The 19,583-nt window shown below is 47.8% G+C and overlaps 1 protein-coding gene across 1 annotated transcript in view; it reads left to right on the top strand.

The window, feature by feature from the left end:
* Window positions 1–655: 655 nt before the first annotated feature.
* LOC126538129 (neprilysin-1-like) overlaps window positions 656–19,583 on the top strand; it is a 53,669-nt gene continuing 34,741 nt past the window's right edge. The window contains exons 1-7 of the mRNA XM_050185120.2: window positions 656–883; window positions 7,104–7,190; window positions 7,871–8,073; window positions 10,902–11,084; window positions 12,198–12,284; window positions 15,016–15,146; window positions 18,754–18,985. Of these exons, the coding sequence (XP_050041077.2) occupies window positions 754–883; window positions 7,104–7,190; window positions 7,871–8,073; window positions 10,902–11,084; window positions 12,198–12,284; window positions 15,016–15,146; window positions 18,754–18,985 (1,053 nt within the window). The 5' untranslated portion in view covers window positions 656–753. The remainder of the gene's footprint in view (window positions 884–7,103; window positions 7,191–7,870; window positions 8,074–10,901; window positions 11,085–12,197; window positions 12,285–15,015; window positions 15,147–18,753; window positions 18,986–19,583) is intronic.

Below are 19,583 nucleotides of genomic sequence, written 5' to 3'. Positions count from 1 at the left end.
CATTTTCATTCAGAGTGAAAACACCTATGACAAAGTCTTTGTTACACCGATGGCGCCATCTAGAGTGAGTATAAAAAAGCAATTATATTAACTTACGGCCACTGAGATCCGCCCGGGCCGCCGCAACATCTTCGAGGCCATGTTCAGCCACTCTAAGCCTACACGCCGAGAATCTGAGTATCGCTTTCGGAAACGGTGCCCACTCATCACGAATACATTGCTGTCGAAGCTTCTGGACACAAATTTAAACCAAATACAATCCTCAGTTTGAAAGTTACCGGCCACACAGTGGACGACGACGACTTGACAGGTTCGAGGCGGACGGCAGTCGCTTCAGGCGTAGCCGCCATCTTTATTTTTCCGGCGCGGTCGTCTACTCAGTCCGTCCGTCGTCTGGATGCGCTTCGCAGCCGGACGGGCGGCGGAATAAGCGTCCGCGGCACAGATTTGCGCGGAGCCGTCCGTCGTGTGGATACACCTTTAACGTGCACCTAAATCTAAGTACACGGGTGTTTTCGCATTTTGCCCCCATCGAAATGCGGCCGCCGAGGCCGGGATTCCATCCCGCGACCTCGTGCTCAGCAGCCTAACACCATAGCCACTGAGCAACCACGGCGGGTACTGGTGAAATAAAGCCTCTACAACGGACGGCATACGCATCACAACCAGCGCGCCGAGATCGTGCGATGTGTAGTGCGAGTGCCTTCGACTTCCCACGCAGTGAACATCCTCCGTTCGAGCCAGGTTCCGTTGATGGAACCGTGCGAGGATTTCTACGAGTTTGCCTGTGGCGGGTGGACCAAGGCCGTCGTGGTGCCCCCCGACGAGGTCACGGCCAGCGTCCACACCCGGCTGCTGCGGCGCGTCGAGGACGAGATCGGAGGTGCGGTTGCGCGCGTTCCGCTACTCCCGCCGCACCGTGGTCACGTGTCGACCTCGTCGGCTTATCCATTGTAGCGCAGGTACGACGACACGGACTTAGAAAGCACGCGAGACAACACGCGGCGCTATACCGTTAGCGTGCCTTCTATGTCCGTGTCGTTAATTGTACCTGCATGCGCTGGAACACATCACAAGTTGACCCACCAGCAAGCCCACATGACCACTCTAATCTATATATTAAGGTTTACGAAAGGTTGTGAGAAATGACTGGTGAATGTTAAGCCAATTTGTCTAGTACGTTAACCGTACATCACTACGAGTTCAGAAGTCAAACGTAAGAAGCGAGAGACCGAATGGCAGAATGAGCCTTCAGTTAGCGAAAAGGGCACAATAGCGAGCACGAAGGATTTCGTGGGAGAAAGCAACAGACGCTTTGCGGTGTATGGTTGGCTGTCAGCGCTGTTTCCCTTCCCACTTGTCGGTACAGTGGAGCTTAAAACGCGTCCTAGATAGCTGCCCTGCGGTGACGCGTATACTGGAGAGGTGGGCAAATGCGAGACTTGTGCAGCGACCACCCGGGGGCTATGGCAGGGCAGCTTGCTTAGCAAATCGCCTGCCAGGTCGTCGTCACGTGGTTCGTATCAGGATCGGGTTATAAATAACAGCTGCCGTATTTTCTGCTAATGAACAATATTGACACGTGTACTTGTCATTATCGAGCGACACGTTTCACCGCCTAACAAATGTTATCGCACGGCGCAGGACGCGTCTATATGTATCGGAAGTTTCTAGAATGTTATCGATGGTTCCACCCGCTGTCTGTTGTCGCCGAACCTTGTGTAATCTTTGAGGGCACAAGTTCGCCCAATAAAACAGGCTGCACTCAAAGAACAACGGTAGCGGCGAACACGATCGGCGGTCGTCGAAATCTGACCACCGGGTCAAGCGCGTCGGCTTTTATAGATCATTCATCGAACGTTCCAGAGTAATCGCTGGGACCCGCATGCCTTCCACAAAGTTCTACGCCATTCGTGTCACGCATACATGCAATCAGATTACACAAGGTTCGGCGACAACAGACAGCGGATGGAACCATCGATAACATTCTAGAAACTTCCGATACATTAGACGCCTCCTGCGCTGTGCGATAACATTTGTTAGGCGGTGAAACGTGTCGCCTGATAAAGACAAGTACACGTGTCAATATCATCCGCGGTCATTCAAGGATTACGAACTTGGACCAATAACCGGGAGGCCCTTCGGAATCAAAATATAGCTCCAACGCATACGGAAAACTACACGAAAAATATTTTTGAGTACAGGCCCATATCCTCTTCAGTCACGGCGTACACGTTCGTGGACGCAACGTATTTTTGTAATTACTGTGCAGCGATTGCAAGGAATGGACAAGGAACATTAAGCTTTCAGTAAATTGAACATTCTGCTTTCTTCAAGTACAGCCATTTCACTTCTGATTGAAATGTGTCGCTTTAGATGACTGCTTTCGTGAAGGCACCACCTTGTTTAAAGGGACGCTTGAAGTGGGGCGTTTCGGTGGTAACTGCGAAAGATATTTTTTCCCCTTCTTGCAATTCTTGCACATAATAATTAACCTGTGCATGTCACTCGAACGACTGATTCAATATTTTCAATGAATAAACGTACCATGACTGACTATACAATAAATGAATATTTAATTACTACGTAATTATTATGGGTCTCTATTAAATGCCGAGAGTCATTCTCATCCCCTCTTAACTTGTTTTCTATGGAGTATCCGACACCTTGGCATATATGCAAATTTAACACATTTATCGACAGTCGATCGTAATTCGTGACTGAAGGGGATATCTTGTAATAAAACGTTTTTATCTCCTTTTTTTTCTTCTTCTTTCGCTGAAATGTACGCAGCCGCGTACTTGCTGTTGACTTTACCAAGACGGTCGCGCACATATAGACCGTTTTTTCATAGGCGCCGCCATATTGTGAACGCAGTGGCGCCGCCTATGAGCAGCGCCATAATGGCTTGGGTGAAAGCGGTCTTTTGCATGGCAGGTATACGCTCGGCGGTAGGTTCTGGCGTTTGTTTTCGCGGTCGTGCGGTCCGTTTAGTATGACGTGCGTCTTCTACGTGGTAAACGGTTCTGTGAGACGTGCTGAAGTGCTTTAAAGCGTCATGGCCGGAATTTTTGCTGAGCGTTGAGGTGGACGGAACGCGCAGCGCAATGGTGTGCGCGCATATTTGAGCCTAGAATGAGCCTCGGAGATCAATTGTGTATTTCCGAATGCTCCAATCACTAATGTGACCTTTTTGCAGTATTATCCTCTATTTCTAAGCTGCGGTTTAGAAGCCATGAAACATACGCGACGATCGTAACAGCGTGGGTACCGTTCTGCTACGATAGGAGCTGTGCTGTTGTACTTTGACAAGCGTTCAAACTGTTCGCTGCGGGTTACATTGCGTGACTACTTGGTTGGATGGATAAGGTTTTCACCCATGAATAAAATAGTTTTGGCTAGTAATAGCAGCATACCTTACAGTCTGAATTAAGCTTGTCCAGCAAAGCGACCGTTTACGAACTGCGCGAGCGTCCTAAGCAGTAGTAGGTGCTGGATTACAGATATATTTGTTCTACATAGCGCATGATCCAAGCATACGGCATCAGCGGTTATATATTTATAAACGTTGTGCGGCGTTAGCCCGTTTTCTCTTGCTTTTTAGAGAAAGAGGATGATAACCGAATTTTTGTTTCGGTTGTGTTCGTTCAGTTCTCTACGACGCAATCAACGTATTACGGAAATTTTGCGCTCAAAAATAGCCATCGCATTCTTTTTATGCGAATCCTCTCATATATTATGGCTGTATACAGGCCAAAAAGGTAATGCCGAAGCACACAGCTTATATACGTATCGTGCTGGCTCACACAACCGCAGTGATCGCTGTGTTGAGCCGAGCCATGGGCCTCATGCAGCAAGGCTAGCGTAGACATATGGTAATTTCAAGCATACTAGACTTGAAATGCGTGAGAACGATGCCAGTGTATCACAAATATTTGATAGCGCCTGCCGCTCAGGTGTTTCGTGGTTGCCTTGGGTTGGCCGTGCACGAGCATGCGCTCTTATGTTTTATGTTTTACTCCCTACGCCAATCGATCAGATAGTGAGCTGATTTACCATTTAATGCTGGTGATACAGAGACGCCGGTTTTCTTTGTTGAATTAAAATCGATATAAGCAAAATATTAAACAACACATACACGCACAGCGACTGATAATGCGCGTACACCGCGGCTGATCATGCGCGTCACATTTTTGCGCCCCCAAGACATATTTCTGCCTACAGTAGTTACCGATGCACCGAAAGGCTTCCCTGGCGACCTTATATGAACGAACGTGGCGTAAATTTCACAAAGTACGATCTAAAACATCTCGAAATCGTTCCGCAGCACGCGACAGCAATACTTTCAAACAGCGCCGCGCCGGATCGCCCAAGCCAGAGAGGAGGAAATGCTCTCCGCGCGCCCTATCCTCCTCGCCCGATGAAACGGTCTATACATTCACCGTGCTGAAGGAAGAATGGCGCACACGAACAAGGACGAGATAGAAAAACACGCACGAGTGCAGACTAGCAAGAACGGCTTATTGTGAAAAAAACACGCAAGATATATACCCTGGCACAAACACATGGGGCAGCTTAAATATTATTGGTTAAATAATCAATTTCTCAATAATCAATCAAAATAATCAATTAGTGGCCTCGCAAGGCGCACGTCAGCGGACTTACGAATAAAGAATGCTTCAGCAATCTCCCTCATTATTCTATATTTGCGTCTTGACAGCACCTTGGTTTCTTTTAGCATCGGTTTGTACTTACATTCTTTGCAATTTAGGCACAGATTAGACGACGGCTGCCCTTTCAAAGAAGCTCTGTGGTCCATTAATCGCTTATTCAAACACCGTCGACCGTTTGGCAAACGTACCACTTACCGCAGTACAGGGGAATGTGACACACTACACCCTTTCCACAGTCAAGCTGCCCGTCACGGTGTTTGACATCACATTCACCGCTGCGCAGATGCGGCCCAACTTGTTTCTCGTCGAGAAGATGACATTTACGCCGTATCTACTACCCACATTTTTCATGCGGTGAGACAAGGTGGGCAGATATTGATTACTGGCGATTGGCTTATAGTTGGCGTTGTCCGTCCCGAGACCTTTTGCACCCAATTTTAACTTCCTCAGTAATATTTCACTTAGGGAGGCTAAGGTACTTACTGGATAACTTCATTGCCTAAATCTGTTGAGTTGATTTGAAAAAAGCTTCAATCATTCGATGCGGGTAAGACTTGCGCAACGTGGCTTCTAAACAGAATGTGGCAAACCCGTTCTTCACTAGCTTCGAATGACCGGAACGGAAATCCGGGATGGGCTTCCCAGACCTCAGGGAATACACCCAACAGGCATGGCCACACTCAATTAGGGTATTTAGATGAAAAAAAAACTAAATGCTCTGCTCCCTAGGTACTTCAAAGATAAAATTCAGACTACAGCGTTTCTCCTTAACTATCTTGAGCACATTCGCTCTGATACTGATGCAGCGCCGTTCGCTTCAGCAAAACAAGATAATCATCAAGATAATGCATCGTTTTTAGCACCACAGCTTCCAAAACACCCTCTAGGTGACGATCAGTTCTACTCAGCTAAATTTCACTAAGTATTGGCGCAACGCGTGAACCTATACAAACTGCCGATCTCAGGATATAGACTGAATTCAATCAGCGACCAGCGTCGAGGATAAATACACGCGCAGCAGTTCCAGAAATGTCCTCACGGTAGCACCACACTTGTCCTTGAAACACCGTTCATCGTTGTCATTCTGTATACAGTCCTGCACAAATCTCATCAAAGTGTCATGCTGCAAAGAGTAGAATAAGTTCTATACGTCAATGCTAAACACAAGACATGGGGCAAGGAGCTCTGTCACCAGGAACTGGATGACGTCACCAGAGTTCTTCACACAGAAGGGATCCTCGATGCAAAGTGGAGAGGTGCTCTTGCAGGTATCCATATACCAAATACTGTCTGGTTCCATGTTCAAATACTGTTACCCGAGAGGGATTGCCTACTTTGTGTGTTTTAGCAGTAACGAAGGGTCTGAGCAGATGTCCCTTCTCATTTTTCACAGCCGCACATCGTCTACAAGATCTTGCTTCGTTATTATTAGGGGAGCAGGAATTTATAGACTATGCACATATGTACCGGTTGTACATACTGTACCTATAGCACTGAGGCAAATCTCCCTCATCCGTCATACGAACTTATTCCTACCCTTTTTATCTCCTCCGAAAAGCAAGCCAAAACACCTTTCTTTCTTAAAATAAGCATTTTATCATTATCACCTTACTCGTCCGCATCACCAGTCCCCCATATTGTGTTCGCAGTCTGGCTGGAAAAGGAGGGTTTTTAGTTTTATTCCCCCTATACCGTCGAGGATGTTGTTTTCGTTGTTGCTGCTGTTGTGTTTGTTGTGGCAACCATCGCCGTCTGGCGTGACCGAAGTATTCTGCGATGCATACGAACGCATAGCGTTTTATGTAGCCATGCACATAACGTTACACCGGCAGTGGAGCTGTTTGACACTAAGTTTTTCTTGGTACGAACTGCGCCGTTAGTGAGGCGCCACATCTGCCGTTGTTTTGGCATATATGGTTCCCGTTACCCGAAATAGGTTCGAAAAAATTTTGCTCCCCAATAGCCATCCACCGCCCGCAGACCGAAGAAATAAAATACCAATGTATGCGTGCCACCAATGGGTGTCCTCGCGAAAATCCCTGAAATAACTTAAAGCAATTTTTTTTTCTTATTATTTTATTTGTGCTACAACAACGACATGATTATGAGGCGCGTTGTAGTTGGGCACTCCGGATTAATTTTGACCTCCTGCGAGTTATTCACCGTGCACATAAATCTAGGTTAACGAACTTTTTCTTTGTACTTCCCCCCGTGGCCGTAGTATCAAACCTCTGACCTCAATTTCAGCAGCGCCAGCGTTACAGCCATCCCGCTATACTGCATCGCTAGCAAGTTCGCATACAGTAGAGCATTTGCAGAAGACGCCAGTGAGGCGCTGGAAAGGCCGACAGCACACAGCTCGATTTCTGAGAAAAATTAATCCTTACTTCTGACGCACCAAGTTTAGCACTTGTCTCCTGTTCTACGCAGAAATCCTGAACAACACCGTGGTGACGTATCGATACCAGACGGCAACGCAGAAGGCAGCTGCGCTCTACCAATCCTGCATCAACGTCGGTGAGCTCCCGGGCGACAGACACGAACTGCTCGAAATTGTTGCCTTTCAATTTTCGTCTCCCCCACAACACTATATGTGCAGAAACGCGGCTGTCATTTCTTATATCATCGCGTATATATTTATCGAACTAATGCCTTTAAACGGCCTCGTATACTTGTTTGGTCGAATTTGTTATATGTGCGTTACCGCTGTGATACACGCTGTTTTTCGTTTAATTTGTCGATGTGTATGTGAGTGCACCCATGCACTCACATACACACCGCTTCCCTCGACAAAATGTATCAGAACGCGCACGCGTATATAGGCTGAACTGAGGAAATCAAGAAGGCGCGTTGTTCGGTAATTTGCAGCGCACACATCACGCTATAGAAAATTTTAGACACTTTCCTACAATTGGGCAAAACAAGTCGATAAATCACATTCAAGGACGGAATCGTTCGCAAGTTTCTGGTGTGTTCGTGGCAAAAACTAATAAGACAGTCACAACGAAACCTACGAAATAAGCCATGAAGTCATCCGCTGCCCCCACGCTATCACCCAGGCAACTCACTATACCAAGTATATAGTTTCGGCTATTTTGTTTTATGCCTTCTTCAACCCGGCGAAATTCTTTGTTGTTACCGGTGAAACGGCCGGGACACCGCTCCTATACAATGACACCGCCGACGCTTCCACGCAGACATGCGCAACAGCAAGGGTACGCGTCCGCTGGAGGAGCTGCTGTCGTACCTGGGCCTCCCACGGTGGCCCATCCTGAACCGGACGGCGCAATTCCCCACCTACCAGATACTGGGACACGTGATCCGTGAGCTGGGATTGGACGCCATTGTCTCCGTGCGCGTCGGTCTCGACTACTACGAAAGCGACCGGTACCTGGTCTACGTGAGTGATTTCGAGCTCTGTGCCTTCTCTCGCGATGCCGCGTGGCCTGACGCGCGAGAGAGGACATTTATTGTGGGAACCAGGATGGCTTGGTCGATTGACTTATCACTTTGGAATTGCATCGCACGCACGTAGTGAGTATCGCGTAAATGTGAGCTGAAGGTGTACCCTCACTCTCCCAGATAAACCGCTGCTTGATTAATAACAATTTTGCGCAGATGTGGCAGTTTGAAGTGGCTTCAGTTTAATGCCACACTCTCGGCCATTACTTGTCTGATTCACTGAAAATCGGGGTGCCGAACCGAAAAGATTTCTGGTCCCGGTTGGGTTCCGGTTCAGGCTTCTACATATTTTCCGGTTCGGTTCAGGTTCAGTTCCAGAGAAAAAAAAACATATTGGTTTGAACTGGTTTGAAGGCGTTCATACGGGTTCCGAAGAGTTCGGAATTAAGGAGACATTAAAGTTTTAGAAAGCAACGTTTTCCTGTCTCACTCGCGAAATTATTTGACCGAAATATAGTTCTACCCTTATGTGCTTCGGACCGATGTACGAGGTCTATCAAATGTTCACGCAGAGAGTCCGCAAACAAAGTGGAAGACTCAAACACAGACTCAAAGGGGCGGAAGAGGAAGGAGGGCGGAGGGCTGAAGGATATGGGCGTGACGTCACCGCGACTTTGGTTCTTTTTTTGAATTACTTTTTACGCTGTCTACGGCTAGGGAAGAAATATCCGCTGATTTTAGGCATGACGAAATCAACATTCATTTGAGTGTCCCGGTGCGCGAACCGCAGACCTTTAGGGGGCCTTAAAAATATGAAACCAAAAGTTAGAGGCACTTTCAGCCATGTGTACAGAAGAAAGTTCAGAGAGTACAGAATAACCAAAGAGAGTTGAGGACATTGCGTTAGCTACTTCTAAAGCTATCTAGTAATACTAAGCAAGTATATTCCCTACTGCATGAATATAAGGTGGCGCGAAAGGGACAGGGAGAGGACCGAAATCAATTGTACGAGCGCCACTTTTTCGCGACCCCGTCGGTCATAATTACGTCACATAATAATGTGCACTTTGCCTGAGCCTTAGCTCAAACCAAGATATTGTTTGACAAACATGACAAGAACTTTATTTGAGTCCTGAGGGACTGAGATCTTGGGGAGCCAAAACCAAAGGCTCCCGAAGGTCAAGTCGGTGGCTCCGCCCACAATGGGACCGGGAGATCAAGTCCCGCCGCAATGTCGCGTGGGCCCTCTGGACAGCCTGGAGTTGAATGTGGAGATAGCTGCTCTTGAGAGATTCCTGCTATTGTTCTTTCGCGATGGGTGGAGAGGCGTTAAGGGCTGGGCACAGCCAGGGCATGTGGTCAAAAGAGCCTGAGTCATGACCACATTTGGGGCACGACTGTGAGTGTTCAGGATCAATCTTGTTAAGGGATCGAGGAGTGGGATACGAACGAGTTTGCAGGAGTCTGAGTTTGTTTAACATTGGCAATATCTTTGTCAATGTGCGTTTGAAAGCACGTGACTTATTCTTTCCTCCCCCTACCTAAGCGATTTCCACCTCTTTTGCTTTACTAGCGCTGAGAAGTTCCATCAGCAGCAGATAAGAACGACAACTCCTCAACAAGCGCTCAGGCGGAGCAATCGAGGTGACAAACTGCCAAGTTAGCATTGTCCTAGCACGAAGCACGTTCGTAACGCATAGACTGCCACACTGACAGGTAGAACACCAGAATAATCCATTTCTTTCGTCTGACAGATCCAGGATTATCCTTCGTACGCGCATTACCGTGAAAAATGGCGGCATTACGAATAGCAGGCCGAGGGAAAAAATACACCGTGGCCTCTAATTTCCCGAAATGAGTACCGAATTTTTCGTAAAATGAGTACCGAAATGAGCGCCGATTTCAGGCGCTATTGACATTGAAATAATTTACCTTGCTGGTCTATAGAATGCTCACAAACGCTATATAGACTCATTGAACCACCAACATTCATTTAGCGGACTGTCAGCCTGCCTATGTTTATAGCCTCAGGAAATGGCCTACCGATGGTTCATGACACATGGTCGGTAACTTTTGATCATGCAATGCTTCAGAAGATGAAATAAAATCAAATACATGAACGTAAACTAGTCCAAAAATGTCTACATCTATGTTATTCGATGAATAACTCGAATTCCTCTAATTATTTTAGAGTAAGGGTAGTTCTGAAACCCCCATCACGGGTTTAAGAGGGTGTAGCTAAGTGACTGGGGGCTGACTCACGTAAAAGAATAGCTATGTTTACCGAGCCCATATACCACCTCACATTATTTTTATGAGGATAACAGATTTTGGTGAAGCAGCGCACTTTGAAAAAAAAAAGACGTTGACACAAACATGAATGATGAGGGCACACATAGGCGCTGAACTGCAACTATGTGTATGTCCTCGTCATTTATTGTTTGTGGGAACGTCTTTCTTTACAAGTGCGCCGCTTCACCAAAATCATAGCTTGCCAGCCAGCCCGTCAGTACCTATTACGAGGATAACAGATATTAATTCCTGCTTTGATTGGTGAGGAAGCGAATTCTATAACGCGACTATTATGGTTACAGCGCTAAATATGGACACAGGACAAGGCAACAATCGGCGAGGACAAAAGCCGTTACCTTGTCCCGTGCTCCGCAATATTAAAAAATAAAATGCCTACTATGCATAGCCCGATCCATCATGCTTCCAACGTGACGCCAGGACTCGGACGGTGCCGTTGCCACATGGCACGGTCCGCCTAAAAAAACATCGAGTCGACTGGCGGCAGTGTATGCATCCGCCCTGCCTCTGGCACAGATCGGCCAGCCGTCGTTCGGCCTGGAGCCGTCGATACTGCAGGGCCGGTACCGGTCGCCGTTCTTCCGCATCCTGCACCGGTACAAGCTGTACATGTACCGCTGCGCTCTGCTCATGGGCTCCAACGTGGCGGCCGCCGACGTGGTCAACGAGATAGTCGGCTTCGAGGCCAAGCTCGCCGCCGTGAGTCTCCCACCGCTGCGCGCTCGAATACGCCGCACCTTGCCGCAGCATGTAGCTCACATGTATATGGGAATAGATAGCTTTAGCTGTCCGCGTTCTATTACCGTTGATTGAATGGCGGGAAATGCACGTGAATGGCAGCAGCAGCGCTTGTAGCGACATATTTTGACGCTTTATTCAACACAGCGGCTTAACTTAAAAGCTTTGATGAGTTGAATAAGTGTTTTCATCGAAGTAAAATGTCTGGGTTTCGCCCGAAAGGCGAATCATTGATTGTGATATCAAATTATTAGATAACTATAGGAAGTAAGGTTTGTACTTTTATTGGCCCTATGAACTACTGTATACATTCGCTTATATATATAGCTAAATTAAAGCACGGTGTCACGCGCGCACAGGCAAGCATGAACGCATCTTCCTCGATGACCAAAGACACTCGCTGAGCGAGAACAGAGAGCACACGAAGCCATCAGCTATCTCGCGTTGCTACCCTTTGCACCTACCGTAGATTACGTCCAAGGTAGGGAGCGCACGGCCACGCTCAGCCGCGCATTTAACGCACAGCCTCGACCGCAGTAAAAGAGAATCGCGCTTACCTGCCCCTTCTCCTTCCTCCCATTCTTGCGATGAAAGACGGCGCGCATCCTCTTCGCTCTCCTCCCTTGCGCGCGCGAGATTAAGCCATCATCCTTCTCGGCTCACCCTTGCACGCTTTCCCTGGCACCTACAGTATGCGGCGCCGCGGTGCGTGATATAATGTTATCGCATTTGGACTTTATACGGAACATCACGGCGATGCCGACGTTGACGCCGATGGCGGAATTTCACCTGAACTGTCCATATAATTGTTACTGCAAATAAATAACCCCTCTGCGTTGCTGATGTTCCTGCGGACGCCTTCACTGCAGCAGGAAAGTACAGAGCATGGTTCTTTGGAGCTATTATTATGCAGGATTTAGTCAACCTCATCATCGCAGAAAAGCACTGTATACAAGCACTGATTAGCTCACGTCTGCGTCTCCGGCATTTCGTTACTATTTAAACATCATAATTACACGTACGGACAGGCTACAGCGCTCCCTAACGTTGACACGTTCCTTCAAAATTCTGCAGATAACGGAGCCAAAAGATGTCGTCCACAACCCGAGAAGGGTCTACAACCTGATGGCCCTGAGAACACTGGAGGGAGCCATACCCGAGGTAAAGTTCGGGCGGCTCGAGCCTCCCTCAACCAATCACTTGGCCCCGTATTCACTAACGAGCCTTGACTCGAACCTCTTCTTCGACTCCGTCAAATGGAAAGAACATGGTCCCATGCTACAAATTCAGAAGACACCGAGCTTCAAAAATCCCCCTGGAGGGTTCCTACTGTGAATAGGTGCTTGAGGAACGCACTTTCACTCACGCGCATTAGGGTAGGCGCCGAGAGCATAGCTTAGTGCCATTGAAGCACATCGAGCAGCCTATGACGACTTTAGACGAGAAGCGCACAGCCATTCTGTTTCGTGAGTCGCGGTGAAGGGTATAGCTGAAGAGTGCGGGAGTTAGCTTCCTTGAGGCGCCCGAGAACGGCAGCGCAATGTGAACAGACCTTCCATCGTGTCGTTCAGTGTTTCTATCTTTACCGGTACCACTTGGGCCAGGTGCAAGAGGGGTGCACGTTACATACATCTGCGCATCGCAGTTTGCATCCACGCTCGATTGTTCTTCGCCATGGTGCCGGGAAATCTGTAAAATATCACAGGCGCGTCTGGGTGTTTTGTGTTCTTGAGGCTATTGTGGTACTGAACGACACAGCGACACTGTGCAGCAGGCTCGCAGGATGGCGAGGTCGTATTTTCTATTGTGAAAACGCAACTACGAGCACCACGCGTGCCAACGCAAGCTTTAGTGTTTTGTTCTGTAGCCCCACACAGGAACCATAACGCAAGTGGGTGCGTCGCCCCTCCGACGAGATGGGACGCGACCGCCTTCGTGCGAATATGCCCACTACGCGAGCAGTCAGCGCTGGTGTCGCGGGCACGAGCTCGACCTTGCCTATATTTCTGCACCTCGAAGCGCGAGGAAAGCTAGAATTCGAGCATCGGTAGCCACTGAACATGTGATAAAGCGGACTCGGTACTGCGTAGCTGCACAAGGACACGTATTCGAACACGTCCTCTAGGTAGCAGCTGGTATTCATCGGCGCTTACGAAATCATAGATAATAAAGACACACTGAAATCTGATTTTCTTGTGTGTGTGTGTTTGTGCAGACGTCTCGATTGCCAATTCGGCTCATTTAGAAGTGGTTATTAACTTTTTTGGATGCACCGGTTTTGCCTTTTCTCAACACGTGGGTCTCTTCCAGGTCTGTTTTATTTCGCTTTTATATGATGCCGCGAACCTGTTTTTGCAGAACGTACACACTCTCATGAAAACTAAAACCGTCACTTTAATTTGGCTGCTGGCGAGAAATGTAGCTGTGCGCGCACTCTGTCGATGCGGTGGAAGGAAAGCCAGGATTTTGAAACATTTTATGCCTATTACATTGCTTTTCGCGTTTCGTGCTTGGTCAGAGCGGCGCTTCGGCCGCGTTATCAAGGGGCTTTTGTTATCAATGTGATCAGTCGGCCTTGAGAGACGGATAATAAGTGTAACGTAGAAATGAGAGGAAGAATAGCTGCAAAGCCGCGAAGCCTGTTGTCGGTGCTCTTCCCGTGCCATTATCAAGGTGATGCGCTGTCTCCTGGGGTTTGCGACAGGCAAAGCAGTTACTTTCAGTCTAAGCTTACTTGAGGGCGGCGCTTTACGATGCTGGTGGGAGCGCAGTCACGTGGTATATTTTTCCATATTTGGGGGTGCTCACAAAAGCCTCACTGACAATTTGATCATTAGGACAGTACATCCCGAGTTAACGAATTGATTACAAGTACCTAATTAAATCTCAGTCACGCAAACATTACTGGCGCCTACTCAGCTGTACTGCAAACAATATGTACTAGGTTTTCTTCGAGTAACGGAATCGCTTTTTTTTTTTTTTAAGAGGAAGCTTTAGCTCGGGGGCTCCTATCTAAATACATGTAAAATGAGAATTCGTTTTTCTCGGCAACCACTGCATCAAATTTGACGAGGCTTGTTGCATTTGAAAGAAAACCTTAAAATCTAGTGACTGTTTGTTTCTAACTCTTTATTTAGATTGTCAATCTTTAATTAAAAATTGGCAAAAATCAAGAATTTTCAGAAATTGAAACTATCAAGTTTACAACTCTGTAACTCAGCAAGAAAAAATGATATCACTATTCTGTGAACTGCATGTGATACATCTAAAGCGTACAAAATTCACATGTTACGCAAGAATCTAAGGAATTCAGTAATATGGGAATAAAGCTTTTGCAGAACCCTTGTACACAACGTAACAAATTCACGTAAGATATAAATTGACTCATCGAATTTGTACGCTCTGAATGATCTAATGGACTCCGTTTACAGAACCGCCATATCTGTTCTTAATGCAGAGCTATTAATTTATAAACTTCGTGCGCTTATTTTTTTTCGAACATGCGAATTCTATCAAAGAATTTCGCCAAAAAGCAGACCTTAAATCGAAATTCCGCTTCAAACAGTCGCTAAAATTTAACTTTCTCTCTCAAATGCAACAAATTTCATTAATATCAGTCAACGGGTTATCACAGAAAAGAGTTTTTCGTTTTACATGCATTTGAATAGGCCGCAGCGGAGTTGTGCCTGAACTAATTCTCCCCCTTAAATTTTGGTGCATGATAGTTGGGGACATCCTGTACACATCTTGCACATGCTGCGCAGCCACTTTCGACAGAATGGCTGTGTGCAACTGATGCGCGGGAACCTATTTAAAGTTTTGTTGTCTACTGACCTTGGTTATTATTTATTACAATTTTTTTTTCATATCTATACGTGTAAACCGCGCCCAGGTCCGCTGGACGTACTTTCTCAACCTAATCCTGCGCGACGTGGGCGTTTCGATGGATCTGAATGATCACGTGGTCGTCACGAACCCCATTTACCTGAAGAAGCTCTCCAGGCTGCTCAAGTCGGTTTCCAGGTACAGTAGCAGCTAGACATGTCGGACTGTATACTATACGGAAGACTTTCATGTTTCCATGGTATGCATCTGGCTCTTGGCCACGTGCAGCTTTATTATCCTTATGTCGGCATGACATAAGGCATGAGTCCGCTTACGCGTGGGGTCCTTTTATACTCGGACTCAGACGTGAGTCTGAGTTTGGTGTCGGTCCAGGTGTGCTTGAATCGGCGAGTTCGAGTTAGTCTGCCGCCGCAAGCATGCCCCGAATTGAGTCTGCATGCATAAGCTTATTTTCACAGATTAATAATTCCTCGAAAGGGGCTTGCGCGATAGCTCATGCCGGACTCGGTGACAATGCGGTGACCATGGTACGTGGTACCGGCGCGCGGCCCCATTCTATCAGCTGATGCTCCGCTTACACTTATCGGCACTGCGTCTTTCCACGGGGCTGACAAGGTTCCCTGGAATATTTCGAATGCATTTTGACACAATTTGAGCCCGAATTTTTCGAGAACGGTGTTAAGCACAGGTTTATGCTAAATAAATAAGATTTCGTAACTGCTCGGATTCCGGACCGCAAGTGCAGAAGGGTGCAAACGCAAATGAGTGATTTTTTGGGTTAATGCGCGGACATAGAGCTGCAATTTGCATATGGTGTAAGTACCGTATTTACTCGATTCTAAGCACCCCCTTTTTTTCACGATCGCGATGCCCAAAGTGAGGGGGGGGGGTTCTTAGATTCGAAAAATCTAGAATGACCCCCCTCCCTCTTTTCGCTGCGACATCACGACGATACGGGTGCGAGAAATAACATTTTATTTTGCAAACATTCAAAAGAAAAATCGGTGCAGACAGTGAACCCACGACTTGTGTCGGATGCTCAGCTACTATCACTGCCACTCAAGTTCGTCGCACCGCTTGAACCACCCCTCTCGGTATTCCACAGCAGGTAGTCTTCCGTTCCGTTGAAGTGGTTTGGGATCGATCACTTCTTAAGATTTGACCACAACGTCTACTTGGACCCGCTTCCACGCGTCCGAAATTCACTTTGCCATGGTTGATGGGGACGCTTTCTGCAGCTTTCGCCGTACAGCCGGCCAGGCTGTACGGCGTACTCGAGCCGCGGACGCCGTGCCACCTCGGGACTCCGACGGCCCCGGCTCGATGACAGAGTGAGCAAGCGCGCTTGGCGGCCTTCGCCACACGCTCTTCCTAACAAATAGGGGGGTGCTTAGATTCGCATGCATACTTTTTTCCCAGTTTTCTCGCGAAAATAGACGGGGGTGCTTAGAATCGGGGGGTGCTTAGAATCGCGAAAATACGGTAATTGCTGAAAGGCATTTTGCCACAAATAGGACACACACACAAAAGAAAGCACATTGATGACAACAGTGGCAGCATATCCAGCTGATTTATTTAGGGTGCAGGCTCGTGAACGAATAGACAAAACCACGCATTCGAAGGCTAATCTGAATACTTGAGGTAACCAGCGGTCGAACAAGCTCGTCTAGAATTGATATTCCTTCTACAGAAGGTGAAAGGCACCAACAGCGCCACAAGAGAGAAACTACAAGAACCACAACACCTGCAGTACGTGATTCCTTGCGTTCACAAGGTCACGCATAACCCCCAGGAGGGTGGCAGCCCAGTATGGTTTAGAACAGAGCTTGAACAGCGCGAATAAAACTTGGACACGTGGAAACAAATACCACAGACAAGCGCTGACTGACAACTGGAAGTTTATTTGAAATTCTCCAGCCATTTTACACCTTTTTCAGCATATGCACGCGCACACCAGTCGCAAACACATCTGCAAATCAGCAACATCATAATCTTTCATGCAAAAAAGCTATTTCTTTCCCCGACAAGGCAATAGAGGGAGTGCCTTACACATTTATCCCTTTCCTTTCTAATGTAGTAAGCCTCTATTTCCCTTGTAGGGAAAAGAAATTGCTTTTTTTGCATGAAAGATTACGATGTTGCTGATTTGCAGATGTGTTTGCGACTGGTGTGCGCGTGCATATGCTGAAAAAGGTGTAAAATGGCTGGAGAATTTCAAATAAATTTCCAGTTGGCAGTCAGCCCTTGTATGTGGTACTTGTTTCCTCGTGTCGTAGTTTTATTCGCGCTGATCCACCTCGGTGATAAATATGAACTAACTAGCCCTCATCAAGATCTTACTAACCCAGTATGGTGTGCGTATTTCCTTCTCTGCCACTCGTCAAGCCGCCTCAGTTCTGCTGCAGAACCGCTCAAGACGTAACCAGCCGCCAAGGCTGCGGGGGAAAAAAAAGCATGGCCCGACATAGGGAAAATGTGCCAACGGGGTTGTGAATGAAATTCCCCTTCGGCGTTCCAAGTCTTACATCGGACCGACTGGGCGTTGTATAAGTAAGCGAGCCAGAGAACACGACCTAAATCTTTAAGAATACGATGTTGCGTCTTTGCCCGCGCGCTATACATAATATGCACGTACGTCATTCAACGATACTCCGCGACTTCCGGTTTACGGCAGCACCATGTTGGGGAATCTATAGGCCTATGCGCGCGCCTGTTGAGAAGGTACCCCAAGATGGCGGAAGGTAGCGGAAGCAGACGACAGCGGTAGATGTGACGTCACGTGCATACTGTGTATAGGAAGGACGCGTCTCCAGCCGTGGCAGCACAGGGCGCAGTTAAGCATGTCCCGCACGCCCTACGTTCGAGGCAGTGTCCAGCGGATGCAAAGGTTAGGCGAGCCGAGACAGGTAGTGGCTACATGTGCGCTGTCTTCCCGCGCGCCTTTGTAGTGTTAGAGGTCCCGTATTCCCGTGTTGCAGGGATGCATTGAAGCGAGAGGCAGCACGAAGCGTTCGCTAGCGCTGCCTGCGCTCTCCGTCGCACCAGCGTTGTGACAGCGTGTTCGCGGTCGTTGAGAGAGGCCCGTGCGCGCATGACGCCGTGCTTGTAAATTAGTAAGTGAATGTTTACTGCAGTTTATACGGCCGATAAGACTACGAACCTTACTTCCTGTAGTTGTCTAATACTACGCTATCGCTATCGACGCTTCGCCTTCCGGGAGAAAATATGACTTTATTTTCTTTCATTTCTAGATTTCAACTAAACAGAATAGACAATTTCCTCCCTGGCTTCATTGAACGGTGGCATCATAAGTTTGCAACTACAGCTTAATCGCTGGCGCTTTGAGTGGAAGTAAAGCAGAACTATTTGCTGACAAAGTTTCTGAGAACATTTACGTGAAATTTCAGAAAAGTACCGGGAAGTTATCTTTTTGCGCGTTTTCATTTTATTAATGATTTATCTACATTTCAATTAAACGGGACATTTAATTTTCCCTATGGCTTCGTTGTCTCTTTGCTTCGTGTTTGAAACCTCTGGCTCAGCCAGAAATTTTTTCCGGGAGTGGGGAGTGGGGGGCGCACTTGGCTGGGGACAGGGGTGGTTGGGGGGATGGAGGCTGGGCCGGTCGCGTACTAACAGGAATTTCGGAATGAAACACGGTGCCCTGAGTGCGCCCCCCTCCCCCACCACGCCACTGGTTGAAACTGAACCTCGAGAGTGTGAAGGACCGCCGACGTATACCCGTATTGCTGGAGCAGCCAGGCTCAACGCGCGCGCTTCGCAGCTCGATCGTGGCCAACTACCTGGGCTGGCGCATCGTGCAAGAGATGGGCCAGCACGCCATGGCCCGGTTCCGGCAGGCTCGCTTCCGCTTCGACCACTACCGCTACCTGCTGCTGGAGCCCACCGAAGTGCCGCGACAGTGCGTGCGCATCACCATGCGCCTGATGGGATTCGCCGTGGGCAGACTCTACTACGACCGCCAGGTCACCAAGGCCGCGACGCGATTCAAGGGGGTGAGCTTTCGCTCTTCCTGCGAGACTTGCGAGTCCTGGAAGGACAGTGCGTGCATTTTCGTTTATCTCACGCTCCCGTCATCTTTGATAAGCAGATCAGTCGAGCGATAGGCCAAGTAAGCTTTGATGTACCTGCCGTATGCGCATATAGTCAAACCTCATTACAGCGAAACGAGTTTTAGCGAACTAACGAAGACAGCCAATGGGACTCGCGCATTTAGAACCTAGTTTCAACAAGGGAAACACTTTCCTTTAATGCATATAGCGACCTTTCTAAATTAAGAATGAGGACCTGATTGCCGATCATTTTGCGCCGATTAAGCCAAAATCTGGCGGAGCGTTACGCTGCTTGTAATTCGTTTAAATCAGCAGTTCAAAACTAGCGCAACACGTCGCCTACGTGACGAAGCGCACTCGCTTTTTCATTGGCGGACACGTTGTCATAACAATAGAAATAACGAAAGAAGGGGTGCTGCCGCCTTCAACTTTGCTATAGCGAGGTTCGGTATAGCGAGGTTAGCGATGTTGAAAATTCAGTGTAGCAAACAGAAAAAGAAAGAGATACATGATGACGCCAGCACTGAATAATCTCGAGTTT

The sequence above is a fragment of the Dermacentor andersoni genome, chromosome 3, assembly GCF_023375885.2.
Source record: "Dermacentor andersoni chromosome 3, qqDerAnde1_hic_scaffold, whole genome shotgun sequence".
NCBI lineage: Eukaryota > Metazoa > Arthropoda > Arachnida > Ixodida > Ixodidae > Dermacentor > Dermacentor andersoni.
This window is presented reverse-complemented; position numbering and strand designations above follow the sequence as displayed.